A 27,462-nucleotide genomic window follows, 5' to 3' on the forward strand; every position below is an offset into this window, starting at 1 on the left:
TTGTCTTCGTCTGCACAGCTTCGAACGCTAGGCCTCAGGCTTAGCTGTGACTTTCCAGGTGTCCTGGTGTAGTGGGCTGGGGTTTCGCTCTGCCACGAGGGCAGTTCCTGATCCTGAGAGAGGGTCATAGGGAGCAGGGCCCAGCTTCAAATTGCTTATGCCTGCCAGTCCCCCTTGCACCAGGTGCAGTGACAGGTGACATGGGGTCAAATGGAAGTAGTATCCAGAGGCATCCAGATGTGGAGCGGGGCTGCTGGGCGAACAGTGGAAGCTGATAGAGCACCCTGGTGTTGGCTTGGTGCTGGTTTGGTGTCTGCCTAGTGATTTAACACTCCTGGGTCTTTTAGGGATGAGTCTGAGTATGTTGGTAAGGGCCAAAACCAAAGCATACTTTAAAGGCATCTGACTTTTGCTTTCCAGGCTTCTTTAAAATCCTCAGAGGACAGGATCACTGTGGAATTGAATCGGAAATCGTGGCTGGACTCCCATGCACTGAGCAGTACTTGAGAAGGATCTAACCTGCTGTGGGCCCTTCCAGCCAGCTCTGGGGCAGTATTTCCCTAAATATAGCCAGTGGGGCTGGGGATGAGATGAGGGATAGGAATGCCTCTTATTCTTTGAGTTCACATGGATGTTTGACAAGGCCTGAAGGACTGGATTGGGACAAACCTCGTGTCTACTGAGAGCTGTCTTCCAAGGAGACACATCCAAGGCCTGGCTACCTCCCAGCCCATTCAGTGGACTGTTGTCACAGTGCACTTAGGCCACATAAGCCACTGCTACAAGCAAAGCAAGTCTCCCCCTTAGACTAGTGCTGCACCAGCGCTTGCTGCAACCACCTCCACATCCTTCCTCCTTCCCCATCTGTGCATCAACAGGGAGCACGACAGACCTAAAGGGCTTGTAGATTTCCCAAAGGAATGAAAGGTAGATTTCCTAACAAGATAGCTTCCCACCCATCGGCAGTACCTCCAAGCAAGTAGTTCTCTAGATTTAGAAATAGGTTGAAAAGAGAAATAGTGGGGCAGCCCTTTGGAAAAAGTCACTCTCCCGGGGCCCTTGCATCTGTTGAGCTTTGCAGTGTTGCTAATCTGCTCTGATCTCGTTCTTGGCATGATTCTTTTTAAATAGAAGTTTTATTTTTTGTGCACCTCAGCTGATCATGAGAATGAGAGTAATAGTTGGAAGAGCTGTACTAGTTTTACCAACTGTCTCCTTAAAACAAAATGGGGTGGTCTTGATTTGAACTGCTGACCTCTAATACAGCAGTGAAAGTAGTTTGGAAGAAACCAGCTTTTATTGTTTAGAAATCACTGCTGCACTCTATTAAATTTAACAAGGAATGACTGTGCCAATAAAAGGTTTCTCTTCCAATGTAAAGTCTGTGTTCTGGCAGGATCTCCAAGACCATCTGTCACTGTCTGTAGACTTGTGGCTGTTGTCTGTCCTTATGCCCCAGAACGAATCATGGTCTTGTGGACCTGGGTGCTCTTTAAATTCTAACCAGAGCTATTGTGCTTCATTTGGGGGGGGAAAGGGGGAACAAAGTAAATACCTAATTTTAGCTTCTCACTGCTCCAGCATCCTTTCAAACCATGGCTTCTATCTCTTAGTTCCCTGTCACTCTCATCAACCCTTCTCAGTAAATGGATCCCCAAAATGTGACCCAAGCCTTCACAAGCAGTAAGAAAATAGTCGTATTCGAATTTTTTTTTTTTTTTTTTTTTGAGCAGCAACCGAAGGATTCATATAGGCGTGGTGATTGTTGGTGTCAGAGCCCTGGTATCCTGCTGGATGACCAGCTTTCCCTGGCACCCTCCAGTGCTGGAGTAGGGTGGAGGCAGAGCCTGTATGTGCTATTTTGAGAGTTCCCTGTGACTTCAGTTTACTGCTGGTTAAGAATGATTCCTTTGGATAGGCCTAGTTAAGAATCAGTTGTAAGCCACAAGGTACACCAGTTCTTGAGGGAACAGAGGAAATGTGAAAAATTGGCACCCATCCCACTGGCCTGTCGATATCAGTTATTCCCCTTCCCCAACTGAGAGTTGGACTAGTTCTTCCCAAAATCCTGCAAAGTTTGACTTCTGATGTGACTCAGAAGAATCAGACGTTCCTAAAATAAGCTTTTAAACACTCAGTGAACATTGTAGGAAAAACTTGTGAAACTCATCATAGCATTTATGAAGTGTTTACCAAAGCTACAAATTTGTAACATTTTATTCTTAACATTTCAATTAGAATATACACATAACCCCAGTGAAGTTATTCTCCCTACTCCCAGACTAAGTTGAGTAATTCCATTTCCACACACTTTCTCCTACCTCCACCATGTCCCCTCGCCTACCATCCATCCTCACCCCGGAAGCCAGCAGGGATGTGCTAAGTGATGTAACTAAGTGAATTGCAGGTCATCTTCACACTTGGCTTAAGGAGTCTTTGTTAGAAAAAAATAAAAGAATTTTATAATTGGCATCAGTATCAATACTTCAGATTACCGCCATCGATCATTACCTCATCACCTCAGCTACTACTCTGAGGAAAACTTAAAATATTCTACTGTGAGGAGGAATCAAGTAAGACTGCATGCCAGGAATGCTATACATTTTATTAGTTACATTAAAGTGTGGTGTAGAGGGCAGGGTTGCCAGATTTAGCAAATAAAAATACAGGATGCCCAATTTGATTTGAATTTCAGATAAACAAGTAATGTTTTTATATATGTCCCATGCAATATTTGAGATATAATTATACTTTTATAAAGTTTAACTGGGTTTTATCCTGCATTTTATCTGGCAGTTTTAGTAGAGAAATATTTAAAAGTGAAATATCTGCCAGAGAATTTAGGAGTGGGCTTGAGATCTCAGACCTCTGCACAAGTCAGTGACAGAAAAAAATTACACAGCTTCCCAGCTGGGAGGGACCTAAGAAAGAGGTCACCTAAACCACATAGAAGCTCAGCAAGTCCCACAGGTCGTGACTGAGCCACAAGAGAAGCTTCCAGTATGTCCATCTCAGACCAAGGCTGTCCACTGTGAACTTCAACAGAACTAATCTTAGATTTCAACACACAAATTTTTACCAACCTATCCTGGAATCTCAAACCAAGTTGTGATGCTTTCAACTTAATGGAAGATTACTACTGAGTCTGGCTCCCAGCTGTAGGGTGGGTACATGGCAAGTTAGTTTGTCCAGGACTGAGCCTCAAATGAACCAAGTAACTGAAGCCTCCCAGTGGCAGTTGTCACTGGAGGAAAGACTGTGGGTATGTCTACAACAGTGCAAATCCAACACTCGGCAAAACCTCAGCTTCACTATGTTACCGTTCATAAAGGACTGCAGCAAGAGTAGGCTGTAGTCTATATACACTGAGAGCACTAGGCTTCTAGAAAGCACCTGAATGCCCTACAACAGTGATTCTCAGCCAGAGGAGTTCAAGCACCCATAGTAAGGGGCCAGGTCCTCCCTTGTCCAAGGTGAGATCTCAGCGAGTCACTGGGCGAGTATGTCACAAACCTCCGCTGTGCCGGGTGAGGAGGAAGGCGAACCAGGGCGCTAGGAGAATCAGGCTGAGTACCATTCGGCTTTCAAGTCGATCACCTGAACACAGCTTTTGCATTTTTTGAGACTTCAGTGTATAAACTGGTAACTAAAAGGAACAAAAGCTGAATTTAAAACCCTGAATCCAGCTAACAGAACTGCAGAAAGCGAAGGCTGGCAGTTGATGCAGGCTATAAGCTGGAGTGGTGAGGTGACACTGCCACTCGCTCCTTTCCCAGTGGGAGGTCAAGCAAGGGCCAGACAGCTGTGTCACTTCCTGGCACTGCTCTGGGTGACTTCATGGTGGCAGCAGATGGCCACCTGTCCCTCAAGCACTAACTCCATCCTTGAGTTCCTTATCTGCCACACTCACCTAAGCTTTCAAGTGAACTGTGTTTGACAAACGCAGTGTAATCCAACTCGTTACCAATCTTCAACAATGGGGCCAAGGCAATCTATCTGAAAGTTAACCTCTAAAGAAAATAATACCAGAATACCCAGAAGTTAATTCCTAGCCTTCATGTGCAGAAAACTGTCTGCATTCTTAGGAAACACAAATTACCTAGAGCTATAAACTTCACAGCTGCTACATTCAAATCAACTGAAGAAAGCAGGAGACAAACATAAAGAAAATTTATTTCACTTTTCTACTAGGATAGATGTTCAAAGGCTGCTTCAAGTTAAATGCATTTAATGGTAATTCTAGCCAGGATGCGCACTGGGATCTTTCACCAGCACCCAGGCAACCATTTCCTGACCTGCAGCACTGAGTGCTCCGCTGTCAGCCACATGCACAGGTGAGCACAACCTAAAAGTACCAGGTACTGAGGGTGAGGTATCCTCCTTTATTCTTGTCTTCTCAGCTGCACGTCACAGTTTCTCAAGGTCCAAGCCCACAGTTCTTACAGGATTAAAGCAGAAGGGGGAAAAGGGGGGGAAGCCAATATCCATCCTTGAAAAAAGATTAATCCATTTCATGGTGAGCATATCAGTGTTCTCCGGTCTGGACATAGTCTTCTGTGACCTGGGACAGGGTGCTCACATACTGCCAGCTCAGGGCAGCCAAAAGCATAAGAAATGACAGGTAAATAGGGGAGTAATGGCTTCGGGAGACCAGCTGACAACTGGGAAGATTCTGTGTCCTGATCGTGGAGATGATCTGCCTTGTTTTACTAGAAGATGAGTCCGAGTTGGGGATTCTATGATAGATCTGTTAAAGAAAGGAAATACAGTAAGAGCTCTTACTGAGTCCTAGGACCTTAATAAAACATTTTGTGTTGACTTCTTAAAATAACCCCAAACAGATAAGGATTTTATGCCCATTTTACCAAAGAGGAAACAACATGAAAGCAACAACTCCAAGTCACTCCATTAATAAAGCAGGATGTCAGCCAAGGCCTGTGTAATCCCAAACCCAGTCCTACGGAGCAAGCAGGAGGCCTGAGTCATGCTGCACCAGGAGCTACTGGTCCTCAGTGATCATCCATCCCACCTCCCAGAGCCAGGCGCTTGATAATGGCAGCATAGTTAGGCTGAAGCAGAGAACCATGAAGAAGGGGAAATAATACTGGAAAGACTAGCAGACTCAGTTTAGGACAAGACGATCTGTGGGATGGGCGAAAGGCTAGATGAAGAAGGGCACCTGAGTCATCCTAGAGTCCTCCCTGCACCTCCACACCTCTCCCTGCCACAACATCCGAAACAGCTGAACCCTGTCCTCCCCATGCCTCCAATTACTGCCCCTGATTCGCCCCCCCACCCCCTGCCGTAATCCTCATCTGAGCTATACCAGCCTCCAAATTGAGCTCCTGCCTCTATGTTTGACTCCCAAAATCCACTTACCTGTTCTCCACACTGTCAAAGAGATCTAAAACTTCCACTTGACCTCAGTGGCTCCCTTATCACCAGCTGAGTAAGGTCTGAGTTCCTGATGGAACACAAGGCCACCATGACCTCGGCCTGCCTTAACCGCCCTCTTCGCACTCAACAACAGCCTGTGTTGTTTTACACGTGGGCTACTACTACATGCTGTTCCTTTCTTTGCTTACACCACTCCCTCTGCCAGAAGGCTGCTCCCACATTCCTTCACCTGCCTAACTCTTACCTAACACCCAAGACTCAACTTTAGTATTATGTCTTCTAGAAAACTTGACTTGAACCCCAGGTTGGGCCAAGTGCCACTCTCCTGTACATACTCCTACCTTACCTTACACTGAAATCATCTATTTGTATGTTTCCCTAACTAGACTGCAAGCTTAAAAGCACCTCGTCTTATTTATCTTCTTATCCCTAGCCTAGCACTGTGCCTGGCACACAGTAGGCCCTCGCTCCATAAGTGTTCACTCACTCAAACGGACAAACCGTTAGGAGGTTACTAAGATGAGACGTGATGATGATCTGAGCTGAGATGTGGGCGGTGGATGAAGAGGACAGAGAAGGCATTTTAAAAAATAATTGTTTTCCAAAATTTTCATTATATAATGGGTATTTCCCCCCACAAATATTTATTCTTGCCACCTTTCTCTTCCCCTCAAGAAGCACAGCTGCAATTTCATATAACAAAGAAAAGAATATGCCCACAAGAATATGCAAGCGGTGTCAGTATCTAATGTCTAATATTATGCTACAAAGAACTATAGAGAGAAAACGGAGATGTGGATGAAACTAAAACTTCTTCAGAAAAACTTAGATGATGGAATTATACTTGTAAAAATAAGGAATACAAAAATAAAATAAAAAGTCAAAATTCCCGCCCGGCCGGGCGTGGCTCAGAGGTTAAGCATCGCCCTAGGATCCAGGCGATCGGGTTCAGTTCCCAGTCAGGGCACATGCCCGGGTTGCGGGCTCGATCCCCAGTCGGGGGCATGCAGGAGGCAGCCGATCAATGACTCTCTCATCACTGATGTTTCTGTCCCTCTCTCTCCCTCTCCTTTCCTCTCTCTGAAATCAGTAAAAATATATTAAAAAAAAAAAAAAAAAGTCAAAATTCCCTTACACTACTCCTCTTCAGCACAGGCTGGTATAGTTACTTTTTGTTTGTTTGTTAATCCTCACCTGAGGATATTTTTCCATTGATTTTTTAGAGAGGAGAAGGAAGGGAGGGAGGTGCAGGGGGGGAGACAGAGAAACAGAAACATCAATGTTAGACCCGCACTCACCCCAACCAGGGCAGGGATCAACCCTGCAACCCAGGTACGTGCCCTTGACCAGGAATCAAACCCGTGACCCTTTGGTCCGTGGCCAACTCTAACCACTGAGCCAAACTGGCCAGGGCTAGTGTAGTTACTTTTACACCTACTCTCACTATATTCTTATAAGCCTACATATAAAAATGTATAAAATGTCATATAAATATAATACTCAGATTACTTTAAACAAAATAAGTGATGCCCTAAATCAGAGGCCAGCAAATTTTTTGAGAGAACTAAATATTTTCAGCTTTGTGGGTTACACTGCTGCAGCTACTCCATTCTGCCACTGTGTTTTACCAGCAGCCAGACAATACGTAAACCAACCGGTGTGGCTTTGTTCTAATAAAAGTTATTTATAAAAATGAGGCTTTACCCTAAATCCAACTGTGAATCACAACTAGGATTTTATTCCAATAGTTAAGGAAAATACCAAATAAAATCTGAATTTTTAATACAGAACTGCCTCCGGCATTTTAAAAAATGGTTTCCTAAAATTAGTGGTCAAAATAAAACTGCAAAACTAAAATGTTCCCTGAACTACATACTACATAAGATGTTCCTAAATCCATATAAAATGGAGAAATAGTGCCTAGAATGGCATTATAGTCAGTCATCCCTTGGTATATGCAGTGGATTCCAGGACCCTGCAAGGAGACCAAAGTCCAAGGATACTCAAGTCCCTTATATAAAATGGCACAGTATTTACACATCCTCCTGTTTCACTTTAAATAATCTCTAGATTATTTATAATACCTAACATAATAAAAATAGTTGTTATACTGTATTAAGCAATAATGACAACAGGAAAAAGTCTGTAACATCTTCAGTACAGACACATCCATCATAGATTTAACTACACAGCACGTGTCAGCAACAACATGACTTTTTTCCCCTATTTTTTATCTGTGGTTGGTTAAATCCCATATGTGGAACCTGAGGATATGGAGGGCCAAATGTATCCAGTGTCAAAAGGTTAATTCAACCCCTTAGAATCATGAACAGAATATGCTTTGGTCAACAAGACCTTTGTCCAAATTATGGATCCAGCAGGGTTAGGGCCTCAAGCTTCCTCGCTCTTAATAGCACCAGCCTATTCAGTAGCTATGCCAGGCACACAGTAAACCGCAGATAAGTGCTGCGTGTTCGGTGAACCGGATTGTCCCAAGTCTTGATGGCAGCAATATTTTGGTCAATGGCTGAACACTTTCATCCAGTCATTAGGAGAATTTTAGGGTTAAAAAAAAATTTGGTCTTCTCTTACACCTTCTACAGGTGCCTCTGGTATAAATGCTGAGGTCTAAAAGTTGTCAGATAAAACACTGGGAGGAAATACAAGGGGTATGTGCAATAGACATCAGAAGAAATAATCATTTGTGTAATTTTGTTTGGATGAACCCGCTGTTACAAATCACATCACTGTAAAGGCATAACCAGGGGACTGGAAGGATGCAGAAAATTATTGACAGAGGTGATCTCTGGGAAGGGAGGAATCATTTTATGTTTTCAAATACTTCTGTAGTATTTCAATTTTCAAAAAGAACATACCTAAGGATCTTGAGGCCTCCATTCTCTAGATGGCAGTAGCCCCCCAACCCCCAGTTGTGATAACAAAATGTTGCCAAATGTCCCCTGGGGGAAGCAAAATCACCTCTGTTTGAGGACCACTACTCTAGGGCCTAGTGATTACAGTTCTAGCCTCTAAAAAAAAAAATGTTCTTTTGAACCTAGTCATATTTTAGTAGAGATTTGATTTAAACCAGCATGTTTTGTACTACAGGATGGTTTTGGCATTCGAAATGGGATTTGTATTAGAAAACTTAGAAATAATTATAACTTGATGATTTTCCTTTGCCAAAATTCCTTACTGTGGTTCTCAATTGAGGTCCATGATGTAATGGCAAGTACTGACTGGTATCAGGGAATAAGGACTGGGCTCCAAGAACTGCTCAGTCAGACAATGCATTAGCATACACAAGCCTCAGCTTTACACTTCTCACCTGTAAACTAGAGGCTTGGTTGGCCTCTAACATCATCTCCTAGCTCAAAAAATGATTCTACATAGGAGTTTCTGCCTTGCTTCATTTAATGCCTCTCACCAGAGTTCTGTGCAGCTCTAAACACTCAGCTCCCTGTGTACACACACCTTTTTCCTAATAAAGGCCACCAACTCCTATCTCTTTAGGTCATCACACAGTGAGTTGTTAGGATTATCTAATATCCAAATATGACATGTTTAAATAAGTGAACACTATTTAAGTCATAAAAATTGCTACAGATTATCCAGGTAGTTCAATAACAACCCACCTCTTCCATGTACTGGTATATTATAGCTTTGACAGCTGGCATGTTGGTGGCATCCATCATTAGGGTTACTGCTTGTCCTTTTCGAATCTTCACTACCCCTTTGAACACCTGCTGATTATTATAACAGGCAGCCAAAGTAGCAATGGCCATTACCTACAGATAATAAGGAGAAAGGAAAAAAACACTACTTCATTTCATTTCATAAAACAAAAGAAATGGCACTGTAGGCAATCATAATCATCATTATCCCACAGAATGAGAAAGAGCTAAGATGAAACTAACCAAGAAAAGATTCCCATGAAGAAAGCATGTCAAGACTTTACCTTTCCCACTCCTCCCTTTCTCAACAACAGAGAACAATTGAGTGGTCATTGCAGTCTTAAGTGATTCTATAGTTTAGCTACAAAAGTTCTTTTTTATTTGGAAAAAAACAAACACAAGCCAATGCAACATTGTCCATGTTAGACCAATGAGTTATTAGATCTGAAAAATAATCTCAAAAACACTAATACCTGATAAGATCTTTCTATTTTGTTTTTTCTTTCCATTTTGTCCTACAATGAACATAATCATTATATATTCAGGCATACAGGTCTTAGTTCCAACAACCATTCAAGGTTGGCTATCAGAACAAGATCAAACCAAGTTTCCAAATCAGTTAAATCCAATTTATTCACTTAGTTGAGTCAAAAACTGAAATTGGTAAAGGCATTTTAAAAGTGTAAGTTCCTAAAAATATCAAGGGGGTAGGTCCATAGGATCAGGTTCTGTTAGCCTGAGTCTAAGAAAAGGACAGCAGCCCGGCCGGGTGTGGCTCAGCGGTTGAGCATCGACCTAGGATCCAGGCAATCGGGGTTCGATTCCCGGTCAGGGCACATGCCCGGGTTGCGGGCTCAATCAATGACTATTTCATCATTGATGTTTCTATCTCTCCCTCTCCTTTCCTCTCTCTGAAATCAATAAAGATATATTTAAAAAAGAGAAAAGGACAGCAAATTTCAGGTGCTTAATTAAGACTTTTTAATGATAACAGCTTCACCTACTGAGCACTCGCCATAAATCTAGAAAAGGAACAGACTTCACCTTGAGGCTTAGCTGAGTGTGGTGATTTTCAGGCAAAGGGGAGGTACTGCAAAACACTGCCTGCCCCCCAGCCAAAGAAAATCAACTAGAGTCATCTTTTCAAAGAACCATATTCCTGAACACAGCAACCAAAATAGTGGGTGCATTCTACCCACCCCAGCATAACTGCCACACCACTCCCTTTAACATCCATCTCCCACACACAAGCACAGCTCTAGCCCATACCTGCGGAATCGCACAAAAGTTAAACACACTTTGGTTTCGAAGCCTGGAAAGGTAGGTGATGACATCTGGAATGTGGCGTAGTGCATTGGTTATAAGCTCATTCAGGCACTGCACAGCCAAGTCTATATTCTCTGGCTTAGCAAAATCGCCCAACTTCTTAACATACTTGCTCCAAACCTAGACAGATAAAAAGACCAGGAAACAAGTCAAGATGAGCACAGAGGAAAAATGTACAAGCAATATGAAAGGATCTTTGTGATACACAGTAAAATCTTCTTTAGCTGCTAACTCATCTTTCACCAAGATCAAGTACGTTTTATGCTACACCCAACGGCTATTTATGACTACAAGTCACGGTCTAATCACAACCTAAGGGTATATTAAGTAGTAGGGAAAGTGCTCCTTTGGGACAGTAAGTGCAGGCAGGGCACATGCCTGGGTTGCAGGCACGATCCCAGTAGGGGGCATGCAGGAGGCAGCTAATTGATGTTTCTCTTTTCTTTTTAAAAAAAATATCTTTATTGATTTCAGAGAGAGGAAAGGAGAGGGAGAGAGAGAGATAGAAACATCAATGATGAGAGTGTCATTGATCAGCTGCCTCCTGCACACCCCCACTGGGGATTGAGCCCACAACCGGGGCATGTGCCCTGACCGGGAATTGATCCCCGATCGCCTGGATCCTAGGGCGACGCTCAACCGTTGAGCCAAGCCCGACCGGGAGATGTTTCTCTTTCATCAATGTTTCTCTCTCTCTCTTCTCCCTTCCTCTCTAAAAAGAAAATCAATAAAAATATATTTTAAAAAAATGAGCATCTGTAGTTTCTGCCTGTCTAGCATCCTTTCCCTCTTCTTGATCTAGAATTCTTCTTGCTTGGGGGTAATCCATTCTATGTGTTGGGCAGATATAATCCGGGTCTGGACAGAGTACTCAGCCCTCTGGCTCTAGTAACTGATGAAGGGACAGGCACAGGAACCAAGCCCGGTGAACTGAACCTTCCTAAGAACTTTTTTAAGCTAGTAGGTTGTGTCATGGGCTATTATATCCACCACTTGGAGAATGCCTGCGAAGAGAGAGGAAGGGCACAGTGCCTGATTACATGGTCTGAACTCCTGGATTCAGCCAGTCTACCTACATGAAGCAAACTAAATCTTAACCTACTTTATCCATTCTCTTAATGTTGCTTAAGGTACTTTGATTTGCATTTCTGTCACTTGCAATCAAAAGGGTTTAATGCAGTTTGTTTTCAGACAGTGTTTAAAATTATTTTCCCCCAAGTCCCCTGAATTTGTTACCTCTTGAGGCCAGAACTCTCTTCCATCTCGCTGATCTTCCAGATAATCACGAATGATGTTTGTTTTCTGCAGAAACAGGCCCATAGAGTTGGCACACTCTATGTCTTCACCAACTACGGGGTCTTCTAACTCTGAGGCCGAGAATAGACGGGAAAGGCCAATTCCCACCAGTCCAGCAACATAGTGACAATACTGTAAAAGATTATTTTTAAAGTACTTTAATAATAAAATTTTTACTAAAATGAAAATGCTAGAGATCATTAGTTACAAAAGAACAGGTACCAAAAAGAATGTACAAGATATCTCATTTTGATTAAAAAACACAAATATACACTATGGACATGTAAGGAGTAGAAAACATCCAAGAAGGATGTTCACAAAAGATTTAACAAAAGTGATCTCCAGCTGGTGTGATGTTTTGTTTTGTTTTTACTTGCATTTTCTATATTTCTGCAATGCACATGCACTGTTTCTAGAATAAAAGGCTATTTAAGAAATAAACTAGTAAACTTTTTGATATCCAAGAGTGGGAGTGAGGCAATGAGGAACTAAAATATATTCTAATAGAAATTAGAATACTGAGTTTAATCTTGAAGACATTATTTCAAGATCTTGCAGTATCTCAAAATGCTCATTATATAGAAAAACAAAGTATTACCAGGATGTTCTTGACACTGTTTTAAGCACTCTGTACAGAGTGGGGCAAAAGTGGGTTTACAGTTGTGAGTACCCAAAACACAAAGTAGTATTATTTATTAATTATTGTATTATTTTCCATATGAACAACTGTAAACCTACTTTTGTCCCATCCTGTGTATACAATCCTCACAAACACCATATGCAGTACATACTATATTATCACTCTTTTACAGATGTGGAAAACTCAGACAGAGAAGTTGATTAATCTGCCCAAGATCACTCATCTGGGAAGTCAGAGGCCAAGGGTTCAAAGCCAGGTAATCTGGCTTAAGAGGCAGGCTTAACAACTTTGCTAAAACTGCCATTCTCTAAGGGATCTTAGTAAACGAATAATTGTCAAAGAATTTTTTTCCATAAAAATGGTTTGTCAAAGCTATCCTCCCCTGAAAAGAGTATTCCAAAGCAGCTTAATGCAACATTTTTATAAAATGAATGTCCATTAGACAATTTAAGAAGTGAAGAGCAGTTAAAGAAGGTACCCTCTGGAGACGAGTTATACAAAGAGTCAAGTGTCTCTGGTTTAAAGAAATATAAAGCCAGAGACTAGTCAAGGGCACACTGAAATGGTGAGGAGAAAGCACTTGAGACATGTTCCAGGAGAGGAAGACTCTGGAAAGAGTAAAGATATGCAGAAATTAGAGTGCAAGAAATGAGCTATGGACAACTACATGAAATTTTAAAAGAATTATTAAAAATTAAAAACATTAGTTACACTCATAGTGTGTCCAAGAAGAAGTATATTTTATTTTAAGGTAATAGTGCTTTGGATAGAAATATTCCTAGAATGGAGGCATTCATCTTTCTCCAAAGTTGTAAGAAAAATAAAATCTTTTAAAGTACTCAACTTTATCTGATCAGAACTTCTATTCAACAACCTATAAGTTTCCTGATAGATCTGCACAGCAGAAAAAGAAGTTACTGCGCAAATAGCCAGTGCTGGTTCTTGGCCAGGACTTTTAGCTTTAACTTTAAATTTATAAACTGATATTCTAGCAGCAATCACACACATGCTAACTTGGGGAGCACTGACCAACAGTTCCAAAGATGTTGCCATCGAGTTCTGAAGCTTGAAAAATTAAGAGGCCAGACCTTGGACTTGCACTCACTCAATGAATATGTAGTAGTGTCTCTAGTGACCCTAACCCAAACACTATTAAAGATATACGATATGTACACAGTTTAGATGTTTAAAACGTCTTTGCTTCCACAGCAGTGATGAATTAAGTCTCACAAGCCCCATTCCTATGAAAAATGGGCAAGCTCCCTCCTATCTTGTATTTTGATATTTAGTTTAGTCCCCATAGTCAATTAGGTCACTTTGTCTAGATGAGCACTCTTCCGGCCCCCTAACTCCTACCCTGGTTAATATCCTTCAGAGCTGCTGGTCAGGAAGAAACTCTGGCCAAATAAAAGCCATTCCCACACATATTTGTTTATAACCACAGTACAAATTGGGGGATAGGGGTGTCAAGAAACTTGGAACATCTCATATTGTCTTATATTCTGTAAGGAGATGATGGGAAAGGAAAAGTATTAGAGAGATGCTCACCCCTCAGCATATTACACCTATAATCCAAAGTATGGGTTTTCATAAACTACTTTTGTTTCCAAGGAAACAGACACATAATTTAACAATTTAAAAGTAATCTTGTATTAAGATGGAACTGGAAATGACTCAGATACTAAGTTGTACACACATGCACTCGGCAATGGAAAAACAAGAAAATAACAAATAATACATTTTCAAGATCTGAAAACTAATATCTCTACTACATGAGTACTTTGACCATTTACCTAAAATTTCACAGCAAGTCACAGACACTTTTATAAGCTTAATATCTGTACCTCTGGGATGAGTTGTATCTACTTTGGCCTAATTTAATGGTAAACTCTTTACAGCATGAATTATTTCAAGTATTAAACTATAAACCCTTATTAAGTATTATGATGAGACAGTCAAGCTAAACAGATGGGTTGTGCCCCTGGCAGGGTCGCTCAGTTGGTTAGAGCACTGTCCTGATGCACCAAGGTTATGGGTTCAATCCCTGGTCAGGGCACATGCAGGAATCAACCAAGGAATGTATAAATACTTCCTCTAGTTCTAAAATCAATAAATAAATTTTAAAAAAATAAACAGATAAAGTTGTAAAACCAGAAAACCTGAAACTGGTGGACAACTTTTCCTCCTTCTGAACTTCACAATGAGGACTGCCAGCTCTGTCTTATGCTTTATAGGGACACCAACCTTGTCCCACTCCTCTTCGGACGTCACGTGCTTATCCAAAAACTCTGCCATCCCAAATCCCATTTTCTGGCAAATGTCGACAATCACTGTTTGATACTTCACAGCCAGATTTCTAAACTCAAGGGAGATCTGAAATGGAGATATAAAAAACAGAAAATAAGTATTTACACTGGGAACCAACATGGTACCTACAGGTCATAAAGCAAAGCAATAGAACTTGTTAATTAAGACTCATCTATAAGCATAACATCTAGATCAGGCTAGTTTTCTACATGCTGAATAATAAACTCAGCAAATTTTATAAATATTAAAATATAAAGGTCTAAAATGCTAGTTTCTAGACTCAAAATAAGATTAAAAGTCTCACCATACACTCATCTAATATATAATAAATGAGATGCTTCAAGATAAAACGGCATAAATGTAAGAATTTTAGGAAGAATGCCTCATTTCAGACAAACCCCATAATAGTGGGCATTCATTTGTGCTCCTATGTAATAAGCATTGTCTAGACACAGGATACACAGCCAGAAACTACCAGAAACCCATGCTCCTGCAGAGTTTATATTCTAGCAATCAGCCAACCATTTTCTATCATCAGTTACCAAATTTTTATCACGAAGCTACAGTGTCTCCCCCACTGTAAGGCCATACTTTTTAACTCTTTACACAACTCAATTTAGTTCATTCTGAGGTAAGCTACCCAACATTTTTTTCCCATAGCCCAAGCTCTAATGTAGAAAAGTACTATTGATGCTTTTAAAATTCATTGCTACTGTACAAATATATTAAGTTCAAATAAGTGTATATAGGTTATCAAATACAATATAAAAACACCATGAAATTTCTGAAATAAAATGCTATAAAATATTATTAGATACAACACGCAATACTGAAAACAGTGAATAGACTTTGATATGCATCAAAAGTGTGAGAAATACCTGGTCTGTGTTTACAGAAAGGTTAGAAAAACTTCCTCAGGAAATGCCTACATTTAAGGACCTGAGAGAAAACCAGCTGGTTGCAGGGCACCAAAGGGATTCAGAAACCTAAGATACTTGAGGGTTACTCTATGAACAACTGCTAAACCCCCCAAAATCCATAAAATCAACCCAATCTCTCCAGAACTTTCTTCTTTCCAGAACAGCTGTTCCAAGCAAAGCCAAAGGTAATTCCTGTTGTGGGCTAAACAAGTGAGCACGTCTACCAAAGGTTATTGGGATCCCTGAATCTCCCTAAGACCCATTCTTTCAACAGATCCTTGGCTAGGTCAGTTCTATTTATAAAAGAGGAAAGGTCAGTGGGGCAGGGGAGGAGGAGCAGCTTAGACTTAAAAACAAACACTCCAAAATAAACATTTCACTGCTGAATTTGAACCATCCCCCTCCAACAACTCTTTGCAATTGTAACATAATTATATAAATTATATAAATTTCAAAAATGAAACAAAAAATATCTAGGGAAGAGTGGCAATGAAGAGCCCTGTGTTTTCCCAGAAACCTGAGGGAAGTAGAGAGCACTGCTGACTCGTTCCAAACTCTGTGCCCATTTCACGTATTCTCTAATAATAATAAGTTCTGCCCAATGAAGTGAGCCAGGAAGACCTATTGTTTAGCCCTCCAGGTGATTCTGTTTCACAACTACTATAGATTTCCAGGTCCTTGGGGGTGATTCCAAGGGCACGAAGGAAGGATGCCAGGGTGAGTCCACTAGTATAGCAGAGAGAAGTGTGAGCTCTGATTTCTCACCTAATTATGTTTCCCAGATTCTTTTCCTTTCTTCTTTTGTACTGTATTGTGCTGTATCAACTCTTCCTAATAATTCTTCACAAACTCTTTGTTGGTTTGTATTGTATAGTATTTTTGGCTGTGACACTGAAGACATGATCTCAGTAATCTGAAATACCCTTGCTCCAAAGGAGTCTTTCTCAAGCATCCTTTTGTAATTGGTGGATTCTTTCCCTTTCCACTCAAGAATAAAGACTTGTTTTGAGAGCAAAAGCCACATAAGAACTATTCTTCCCTAAAAATTCTGGCAACTATGTACATACCGAAGGGCTTCTTTGGGCTATAGGGAACATGAGACTTTGCTAAATCAAAACTTTATTTATAAGATATGAAAAAAATAACTTATTTGTGTGATAAGACACACAAATTCCAGAAAAGCAGAACCTAGTCACATGTATTACATAAACTTGTGGGATTTTCTAAAGCTCAAGATTTTAATTATAACCCACATTACTCCAACAGAATGGACTGAACACCTCATATTTCCAGAATACTCAATATGTATAAACACCTAATATTTCCAGGCACTACTCTAATTACTTTACACATATGAACTTATTCAATCCTCACAGCTCTAACTTTACAAATGAGCAATCTGAGACACCAAAAAGTTAAGGAACTTGTGCAGCATCACACAGCTATAAGCCAAAGAAGGTGATCTCAGTCCTCGCCCCAGCTGCTGAGAGCCTGCTCCCTATAGCACAGCTGCTACCCATCGTGAGCAGCACATCCATGCTACTGGGTTAGGGTACCCAAGAAACCAGCAGTGCTACATACTTAGGCTGCTTTACAGGCAACAGGTTTTGTGGGCTAGCTTGAGATTCCATCTTTTACGTCACTGGAACTTGAATGCATCTTTCTACAGGAGTAGACATGGGACTTCCAAACACTATACCAATAATAATAGTAGCTAACACCATTCTAAGAGCTTTATCAATATTAACTCTTTTAATCTTCACAACAACACTATGAAGGAGATACTATTATTATCTCTCTGCCACAGATGAAAAAAACTGAGGCCCAGATAGGCTACATAACTAAGCACCAGTTAATAAGAGGGAGAGTTGGGATTCTAACCCAGGTAGTCTGGCTTAACAATCACATTATATTATGCTGCCTTCTGACTGCTTATTTAATCGTTCTCTACAGGTACACAGGCTACCTAACATTACACCATCAATTATAAACACAACTATATGCAGAAGAGATTTGGAATTCCACTACCGTTGGGAAATCCTCTAGCACTTGTCGATCCTTCTCCTTGCTTTCCATGTACCGCCAGTCAGGTTCATAAAGGTAAGAGTGAAAGTTGTGTAACAGTGGAAGCTTTTTTTCTATACTGATTGTCATGTCATCTTCCAGAGTGTCCAGAGCTCGGAGAACCAGATAAAATATGCATACTGCATGGCTGTAAAAAAAGAACTATTAATATACTGAAACAAACTCCCAAAGATATTTATTTTAAAATAACATCTCATTTATGCCAGGCCATTTTCTAAACCCTTAACTCTGCAGAAGTATGAAAGAATATCCAAAACCTTCCATACCTGAGATATCTTAGTTTTCCTCTCTTAGATGACAGAAATAGACTTCTGTTATTTATTAAAAAAATAAAATAAACCTAATTGATGTGACTACTACTCCCAGAATGAGTTATGATCAACTAATGTGAAAAACTGTACAAAGGACAACAGACCAAATGTTTAGATGGAACTAATATTTTTCAGATTTAAAAAAAAGTTAAAGGGCACAACTTCTCAGTATAATTATTACCATACCTAAAAGGTCTAAATTTACGTATGTATGTAATCTGCACAGAGGCAACTTGAGAAGAATTAACCCGGTATACTAGAAATATAAAAGAGCATAAGTAAAGCCAAGAAAAATGCATGACCTGCTCAGAGACAGGTTCCCCAGCCAGAGCTAAAAAAAAGTTAATAAACACCCCCCCCCCACCCCCCTTCCTTGAGCGGGCTGGGCCTGCAGGAACAGTATTACATGGCGAAGTGCCTGGAAGGGCGGTCTAAAGTAAATAACTACATGGGAGTTTCAACAGGAAACATTTTTACTCAAGCGGTACACATTCTGTTTAACCAACCAGAGTGCAATGCTAGGGGAGATGTCAAAAAGTTGCTAGGAATGACTCGAAGCCCTCTGGAAAACCCTCCTCTGTCTAAAGGAGCTGCCCCCACTACTCACCGCATTTCTTCATCCAGCGCCTGGATAACAGCTGCGAAACTGCGACTGGTCTGGTGCAGATACTTGTAGCAAGTTCTCAAGCTGCTGCTGAGCGAGTCCTGCGGGCAGAGAGCACACAGGGAGGTAGCAGCGGCGGAGGAGCACGAGTGAGACGGGGGCCCGCGGCCCGCAGCTGCGGGGCGCGGTAGCCGAAAGCACACGCCCTCTCCCCGTGGCCAGTCCTTGGGAGGCAAGGGACAGCAGCGCGAGGGGGTGCGGGTGCCCTTGGGCGCCGCGGCGGGGCTCAGCACCAAGGTCCGCTTGAAGAGGCACATAGCCTTGGTGCCGCAGGCGGCGGCGGCCATGAGAATAGTGGAGCCAGCGCCAAGTTTTTTCTCCATAGACCCGAGCTGAGCTGGGAGGCACCCACCAAGGGGGCGGGGCGGGGCGGGCTCTCCCTCCGCCCCAATAGGCCGGGGGCCAGCCGAGCTGGGAGCTGGGAGCTGGTGCCCACCCCACACGTGAGCCCCGCAGCGCTCCCAGAGTGGGCTCCACCCCGCCGCACCAGGTTTGCAACCAACTGCTTAGCCGCCCACCAGCACCTTCCTCAATCTTCCCCTCCCCAGGACCCACAGGCTGCAAACGGAACACAGTCCACTTTTTTAAAAAATATATCTTTATTGATTTCAGAGCGAGAGCGAGAGCGAGAGCAAGAGAGAGAGTCAACACTGATCAGCTGCCTCCTGCACACCCCGACTGGGGATGGAGCCCGCAGCTGGGGCATGTGCCCACACCGGGAATCGAACCCCGATCTTCAGGATCTTAGGTGGATGCTGAACAGCTGAGCCACGCCGGGCCAGGCCACAGTCCACTTTTAAGAAGCATGCTTCCCACCCACCCCCGACAGCATCTCTCCTAGATCAAACTTTAGTTAGGCTCCCTTGAATCCTCCACTTTTGCACTTGTGTGTCTATCTTTGCATTGCCCAATTTTGTCAAAAATCCTGCTAAACTGCTTGGTCCAGACTCCCCAAACCCAAGTATCTGATCAGCCTCACTATCTGAGGCTGATGAAAATAAATAAAATCACACAATCAGGAGAATTTCATTTTATTGCTATGTTCAATAAAAATATTAAAAATAATCAGTAAAAATATATACTGAGCACCTTATATTAGTAAAATCAAATACTCAGCGAAGGTTTGATTAATAAATACGTTCACAAACTCCTTCCCAAGACTTCACAGTAAAATAAAAGGAAAAAGCTATTTACTAAGCTGTGTGCCAGCTCTTCCGTAAACTGCTGTTATCAGGCTGCATCGATTCCCTTCTGCATTGCCAAATGTTTAATCCTCAGCTAAATCTAATAGGTTGGGGCTGACATCTAAGCACGAGTTTCAATAAACTCAATAGTGCAGCCACACTGGTCCTTAAGAGCAACACTCTTATAGAACACACTACCCCTCCTTTCCAACACACCCCCTCCACTCTCAATAGGGGATCAAGGTCAATAAAACACATCCCCCCTAGCCGGTCTGGCTCAGTGGCAAGAGTGCTGGCATGTGGACTGAAGGGTTAAGGGTTCGATTCCAGCCAAGGGCACATACCTCAGTTGCAGGATTGATCCCTGGCTCCGGTCAGAGCGTTCAGAAGGCAGCTAATCGATGTCTCTCTCTCACATCAATGTTTTTTTTTCTCTCTCTCCCCCTTCCACTCTGTGAAAAGCAATGGAAAAAAATATCCTCAGGTGAGGATTAAAAAAAAAAAATCACATCTCTATCTCCTTCCCCCATCATTTGTTTCAGTACCTCACCCTATAACAATCAATTTCCTCAAATTACCAAGATACTATTAAAAACACTGGAAAACACACTGGAAGTCACTAAAAATTTCACTGCTTGATTCCCTTAAGTTGGGGGCTAAAGCTCCTGCTGCCTGTCCTAGAGCCTCTGATGTTTACCACTGCTGAGATTAAGTGCACTCCCAAGAACTCTCAAGTGAGAGCAAACAGGGATGAGGGCATTTAGGGGAAGAGTGTGAGGTGGCTAGAAGTACAAGACGGAACTCCTAGGACTGGGGCATTCAAGCTGAAAAACAGTTCCACAAGTGAATGAACAGCTACCAACCCTCCCCACAGTCTTCCATTAAGACTTTAGGTAATACAGGTTCCCTCAGAAGGGGGGGGGAAGACCCACAAACTTGAGAACTGAATTTATGTAACAAGATTAATACTACCATTTATTGGACAGCTACTACATGCCAAGCACAATACAAACATGACTGCAAGTCCTCAATCTGCTGTACCTGTTTAACCCTGAAAAAAGCCCTTTAAGGAAGGTGTTACAGACCTACAATCCACCTGACATCATCACGGCCAGATGTATAGCCGAATTCAGAACTGTTTGTGTTTTAGAAAACAGGCAGTAAAATGAATATACAGCCCCAGTCATTGTGGAGTAGCAGCCCATAAATGATCTTAACATTTCTCCAGCAAAACATTTGAATATTTATACTGAACAGGGTCACTTCAATTCAGAGGACGGTTTTTGGTGTGTGTATGTGTGTGTGTGTTTGGGGTTTTTTGCTACGAAATTACCTTGAGCCAGACTTATGAAAAAACTCTAAGCTTCAGATCATTTTGTAGTTGGGAAATGTGGTTAAGGGACTGTGATCTGGTTTTGCAGATAAACAAGCTTGCTCAGAGGTTAAATTACCAAAAGTTATTTAGCTAATTGAGTCAAGATTTAGACTTAACAGACTTAAGATATTAGACTAAATAATGGGATTTAAGCTTGATAAAGCCAGACTGCATGTTCACAAAACACCTGCTTTTTCCATTATGTGCCTCAGAGTGAAGTCACAACTTGCAGGTGGCAGTATGCCCCTAGATTTACTGATACGTCCCTAAAAATTCAGTATAAATCAAGTTTACCAAATCCTGAATTCCTATAGCCAACTCCTTCTGTGATAGAAATAATCAGCCCTCAATATCTGGTAAGTGTAAATTTCTTTCCCCAGCTTCTGTTATTTAAGAGAGAAACTAAGATATTAAATGAAGGAAAATGGTTTTTCCTGTTTCCTCTAATTAGAGATACATTCAACTATTTTTTTTAATGGCTCACGGGGGTTAAAAAGGGCTGAGAAAAATAGCAACTAACAAAACAAGTAATGTTGTACAGAAGCAGGATTAGCCCAAGTGTCTAAAAAATTCAAAAGATGATACTGTGAAAAAGTTTTTCTCCAATTCCTTTATCATGGCCACCCATTCCCCTCTCTAGATGTAACCAATGCCACCATTTTCCTCAAGTCTCACTTTATAGAAAGGAAAATGAGACAGTCTCTGGACCCAAATCTCAATCCTATGAACTGTGTCCCCTGACTTCAGACACTCATATTCCTCACCCTATTATTTTTCTTTGTAGTACTTATCTCCACCTGAAATATTGTATATATATATATTTTTTTCTCATTCTCTCTTCCACTAGAATGTAAGGTTCATAAAAGAAAGGTCATCACCTATCTTGTTCACTGTTGTTATCGCCAGCACCTAGAACAGTATCTGGCATGCAATTGGTGTTCACCTATTTGTTGAAGGGAGGGAGAAAGGAAAGAAGAAAGCTAATACACAGCAGAACTGAAAAGGGAAAAAAGCAACTAGGAATCGTTGAGTGCCTGGTATATGCTGGGAGCACGTATGACAGCACTGGCATCTGATCAGCTATCTGGGACCAGTCAAAGCCTATGCTCTTTATCCCACCTGCAGGGCCTCCAAACAAGAAATGTGGAGGTCTTCACACAAGCCTCAGTTGGCATCTGGAAACACCACTTAGGAGCAGTGTGACTCCACAAGTTAATTACTTTGTGCCACCATTTCCTAATCTATAAAATGGCAGTAATAATAAGACTCTCTTTACGGTTGTTGTCACAATTGACTAGGTGTGGTAAGTTATAAAATGGCCACAAAATTTTGTGGCTCTCAATTAGAAGATGGGATCTTTCTCCACCTCCTCTGGGCTCCCCTTGTGATTTTTTGGCCAACAAGTAGCAAATGTGACTCAAGCAGAGGCTCGAAAAGTGCATGCACACTGGGCTTTGTGCTCTTCCAGTCGCCATGTAAAGAACCCTGGGGCTAGCCTGCTGGATGATGAGGCATATGGCCCAGTTTCCCTTTGACACTCCAGCCTGCAGTCTGCTAACCACTGGATTGTCCAGCCACAAGCCAAATGGGTCAGCTGAGCAAACCCAGTAGAAATCAACCAAGCTGTTCCAGACCAAGAGAACTCCCCAGATTTCCTAGAGAATTGTGAACTCAATTACAGTTGTTATTTTAAGTCAGTTTTGTTTTGGTGAATTGTGGTAAATATACATAATATAAAATTTACTATCTTAAACATGTTTTACGTGTGCAGTTTAGTACTGTTAAATACATTCACATTGTTGTGCAACCAGTCTCCAGAATTGGGTAACCCAGTTTTTGGGCATCTTACTCTGTGAAAGCTAACTGACAGACTGAGGTAATAGACTTAAAAAGCTTAGCACGGTGCCTAGCAAACACAGGAACTCAATAAATGCTGTTATTGCCCGGCCAGGCGTGGCTCAGTGGTTAAGCGTCGACCTAGGATCCAGGCGATCAGGGATCGATTCCCGGTCAGGGCACATGCCTGGGTTGTGGGCTGTAGCCGATCAGTGACTCTCTCATCATTGATGTTTCTATCTCTCTCTTTCTCTCCCTCTCCTTTCCTCTCTCTGAAATCAATAAAGATGTATTTTTAAAATAAAAATTAAAAAAAATAAATAAATAAATGCTGTTATTAATATCATTATTAACTTGGTTCCTTTAACAATATAATCTCTTAGCCCCACTCACTTGCCAGACTAAATAGTGCTTTCATCATGACATAGTTCTGCTTTTAACCATTACCTGTTTTACTGAATACAGCTCGGCTTTCATATTCCCACTCACACTTACTCAACTTAATACTTCCAATTCACATTCTTCAATTCCAGCCAGGCTGGTTTCATTATCATTCCACACACTTCATGCTCAATTCTACCTACATGACTTGGCTCATGTTGACTTTTTCCACTGAGGATCCTCCCTACTAATCTAAATCTAATACCTCTTCAAGGCCGTATACCTTACAAAGCACTTTTCCTGTTTTCTGAAAACTTTTCACTCCACAAAATTTCTATTTCACTAAAATGTCCTGAAATCAAAATGTCCTTAAGATTACTTGGCACTTCCTAGGTTATCTTACTTTTTTACATCTGTTCTCCATTAGACTGTATTCTCCATTAGATTAGGGTAGGTATTTTCCACTTTGTGCCCATCGCATGAAAGTGTATTCGACTTTTAGCTGAATCTGCACAATCCTCTGCTTAATGTGTCTCAGTGGTCCCTCACCTTAATGGTAAGCGGCATGGTGGGGTTAAGACAGTGAGCTCTTGGTCAGACTGCCAGGGTCAAAGACAGGCTCCCACCACTGAATAGCTGTTGGACTTCAGGCAGTTAATTAACCTCTCTGTGCCCGTTTATTCATCTATAAAACAGGAAAAAGTATAGTAGCTTCCTCATAGGATTACTGGAAGGTTTTAAAAGATAAATGTAAAGAGGTGTTTAAAATAGTGCTTGGCACACAGCAACAGCTCAATAAATGTTAGCCGTTATTATTACCATCAAAATGGGAGAATAGGTCCTGAACAAGTAGAACTGGGGATCTGGACTGACCACAATTCTAAGTCCACAGCACTATGAGACTACTTTAAAAAGTGAATGAACACTGATGTACGGAAGGGGTGAGATGAGGGAAAAGAACTTTAGCTGTATCTGGGTATTTTATTTCTTAATAATAAGAACACAAAAGAGGAAGCAAATACAGCAAAAACTTAATATATAGTTAATCTTGGAGATAGACACAAAATGGTTATAGTATTTTTCTGTTTGAAATATTTTATAATTAAAATACATTTTTTAAAGTTAAAGCAATCTTAACTTATATTAATTAGAAATAAAACATCCAAGGCTACCTATTTTTATGTGACATTTCTTGCCAAGCACTATGACATTCCCCACTGATGGCATTGAGGCTCCCCACAGGTGTAGAGAAAAAACAAGAAACATAAGGTTGAGATTCGTAAGGAATGAGAGAGAAGCCGCAGACCTGTTTAAGACCTTTTTCTTCTTTTTGAGCATGGAAAACAAATATTTTATGTTACTCCAGTCACAAATACAACTTTAACTTAAAAAAACAAACAACAGCCATAAGAAAAAAATTTAAGGTCTGAAATAATCAGGCCAGACCCAAAGTTACTGCTCAATTTGAACAATAGACTTTAAAGAGAGATCAGGTTGGTAAACAACATGGAAAGAGCAACAGGTAACTGGAAGAACACAGAACATTTGGCTTGTATATTACTATTCTTAGAAGATGAGAGGCTTCTCTCAAAACACTTCAAGTACTGTACTGTATTACAAAACAAGGATTAGACTCTCTGGCTCCAGAGAGAGAACAAAGAGTGGAAGTTCAGTTCACTTTAAGTTAACACTGCCTAAAAACCAGGACTGTCTGGAGATGGAGTGGGCGGTCTCCAGAGGCAGTGAATTACTTGTCACAGGAGGTGTTCAGGACACGGTACAACCTGGATTGTAAAGCAGTGACTATTTATCTGTTTTATGTCACAGATCCCTGGGAGAATCTGACAATAGTGGACACCATTCTCCTCCCCGCCAAACACACAAATTTACAATAACATAAATATTTGCAAATAATTTCAGAAAAGCTCCAAGTAAGAACTCTTAGTTAAAATCTCAAATTAAACAAATATCTATTGAGTAAGGCACAGGAGTAATTTAAAGCTGTATTTCTTTTAGGCATTCCTCAGAAGATTAATCCCCTATCCCAGTCAAAAGTGATTTTTCACTTCTGTTGAATTTCCTTATGGCATTTACCATTATCTACCACACTTACTTATGTTTATCTTGTTTAAAAAGCTAGATGTTTCTTGAGGGCAGTGTACCTACCTTTCGTTCATTAATTCACTAAAGGTACATTGAATAAGATTCCTGTTTTCAAACTGCTTAAAATCCAGAATCTTACATCTGAAAGGGATTTGGGGAACATAAAGCCAATACACAAATAACCACAATACAAGACTGCGGGACTGATATAAGGTAAAATAGTGCCAGAGAAAATGGTTAAGGGAGGTTCACAGGTGACATGAAAAGGCATCTCGTGATGGTGCCTTCCTAAGTTTTCTATGAACAATAACATTGTATTGACCTGACAAGGTAGTGAGCCTGCCATGCTATACTCTCCATAATGCCCTAGCACAGAACAGGTGTTTAATAAATGACTGCTGAATGGTCAATAGAGGTGGCATTCACTGAAGCTAGACCTTGAAAGATGAGGATTCTAAGTTATGAGACAAACGGAAAAATTTTTTTCTGATGGAAAATTAAAGTGTTTTAATGAAGGACACCAATTAAGGGTACGTTTAAACAAAGAACAGTATTTCATTGTGATACTGCCATTAGAGAAAACAATTTAAAACTTTTGATACAACCCACTAATTCAACTGAAGGTGTCTATTCATTCAATAATCACTTGAGAATAATTTTCCTGTTGGAATAAATAACTTTGTAAGCAATTCATTTAACAAAGGGTACAGGAATGAGGCAGATGAAATGTAAATAAAAACCAGGTCTAGGCTTCAAGAAGCCAACAATGTAGTTAATAAACAGACATACAGATAACTACTAAGAAGCTGGAGGAGTAAATAAGTTATAAAAAACCTAGGGCCCGGCTGGCGTGGCTCAGGGGTTGAGCACTGGCCTTTGATCCAGGCGATCGCCATTAGATTCCCGGTCAGGGCACATCCCCAGGTTTGCGGGCTCGATCCCCCGTGCGGGGCGTGCAGGAGCAGCCGATCAATGACTTTCTCATCATTGATGTTTCTATTTCTCTCTCCCTCTTCCTTCCTTTCTCTGAAATCAATAAAGATATATATTTTTTAAAAATCACAAAAACCTGGGAAGCACTGAGGAAGAAGGGATTGATCGGAATGCAGTAAAGTGAGGGAAGCTTCTGCAGGGAATGGCGTAAAACAGGAACGATGAGCCAGGCTTCATTCTAGAAAGGTAATGACAATATCGACACGGTTCATTTTGTTCAGACATTCCTATCCAAGGGCCTCTCCCACTGAAACTACCCTACGACCTGTTTTGTAAACCAAGGATTAGAACACAGATAAACATCAATGTGAAGCAAAACTACCTGAAAACCAATGTCTTGACCGAGCAGAAACATTTTTAGCAACAAAACATCCTGAGGAAAAGGTGGGTGGAAGGAGGCCTGCGGGAGGCGACCAAGCCCCCTGGGCGCGTGAGTGAACCTGGCAGAGTGAGTGGGACCACCTGACGGGGCGGGGGGCGGGTCTGCTCCTGAAGGGAAGGAGGGAGCCTGAGGCGTCTGGCCCCCGCTCGAGGAGTCTGGCGCCGGCTCGCCCAGCCCCCTCGGCCCCCATCTTGGGTCGGCCATGCCAGGACCGAAGGGCGGCAGCCTCGCGCAGCTTCTCGGCCCGGCAGGGATGCAGGGGTGCTCAACCAACCTGGTCCATCTTGGGTATCACCTTTTGCCGGCCCCCCATCCGGAAGCGCAGCAGGTTGTACAACTCCTCTGGGTGCCCCAAGCACTTCACGAACTCCATGCTGACCGCTGGATGCCAGGCCTCGGTTATCACCTCGCTAATACCTCCGGGCCGCACCAGGCTCAAGGATTAGGCGGGGCGGGCAGCGGCCCGGAGACAAGGCAGGCGGGCCCAGCGCAGCGACGCCACGCCCACTACCCTCGCTCTTCTAAACGGGCCTACCGCTCTCGAGGCGCTTCCTGTGGACGCGAGGTGGACTGACAAGCGCTGATTGG

General features: G+C 41.8%; 2 protein-coding genes across 4 annotated transcripts in view; one reads left to right on the top strand and one right to left on the bottom strand.

Annotated features, from left to right (window-relative positions):
• The window catches only part of CTSB (cathepsin B), a 19,725-nt gene extending 17,255 nt beyond the window's left edge, over positions 1-2,470 (top strand). The window contains exon 10 of the mRNA XM_081136308.1: positions 421-2,470. Coding sequence (XP_080992434.1) covers positions 421-518 — 98 coding nt within the window. The 3' untranslated portion in view covers positions 519-2,470. The remainder of the gene's footprint in view (positions 1-420) is intronic.
• Positions 2,202-27,407, bottom strand: FDFT1 (farnesyl-diphosphate farnesyltransferase 1). 3 transcript variants are annotated; one of them, XM_081136306.1, is made up of 8 exons: positions 27,149-27,407; positions 18,564-18,661; positions 17,589-17,772; positions 14,578-14,706; positions 11,634-11,825; positions 10,341-10,517; positions 9,033-9,185; positions 2,202-4,747 (listed from the first exon to the last, which is right to left on the bottom strand). In XM_081136306.1, exons 1-8 carry the CDS (start codon positions 27,245-27,247, stop codon positions 4,526-4,528), a joined length of 1,254 nt encoding a protein of 417 aa, XP_080992432.1. In that variant the 5' UTR covers positions 27,248-27,407; the 3' UTR covers positions 2,202-4,525. The 3 variants fall into 3 exon arrangements, with proteins under 3 accessions (XP_080992432.1, XP_080992433.1, XP_080992431.1); XM_081136307.1 differs by lacking the exon at positions 27,149-27,407 and adding an exon at positions 26,815-26,904; XM_081136305.1 differs by lacking the exon at positions 27,149-27,407 and having other exon boundaries at positions 18,564-18,922.
• Between the last annotated feature and the right edge of the window lie 55 nt (positions 27,408-27,462).

Source organism: Miniopterus schreibersii, assembly GCF_964146895.1.
Source record: "Miniopterus schreibersii genome assembly, chromosome: 4".
Taxonomy (NCBI): domain Eukaryota; kingdom Metazoa; phylum Chordata; class Mammalia; order Chiroptera; family Miniopteridae; genus Miniopterus; species Miniopterus schreibersii.

Coding starts and splice junctions, on each gene's coding strand:
- FDFT1 (XM_081136305.1), bottom strand. CDS start 18,907: ATGGCCGCCGCCGCCTGCGGCACCAAGGCTATGTGCCTCTTCAAGCGG. Junction 17,773..18,563: donor GCGCTGGATGAAGAAATGCG/GTGAGTAGTGGG, acceptor CTTTTTTTACAG/CCATGCAGTATGCATATTTT. Junction 11,826..14,577: donor CCGAAGAGGAGTGGGACAAG/GTTGGTGTCCCT, acceptor AATCTTTTACAG/TATTGTCACTATGTTGCTGG.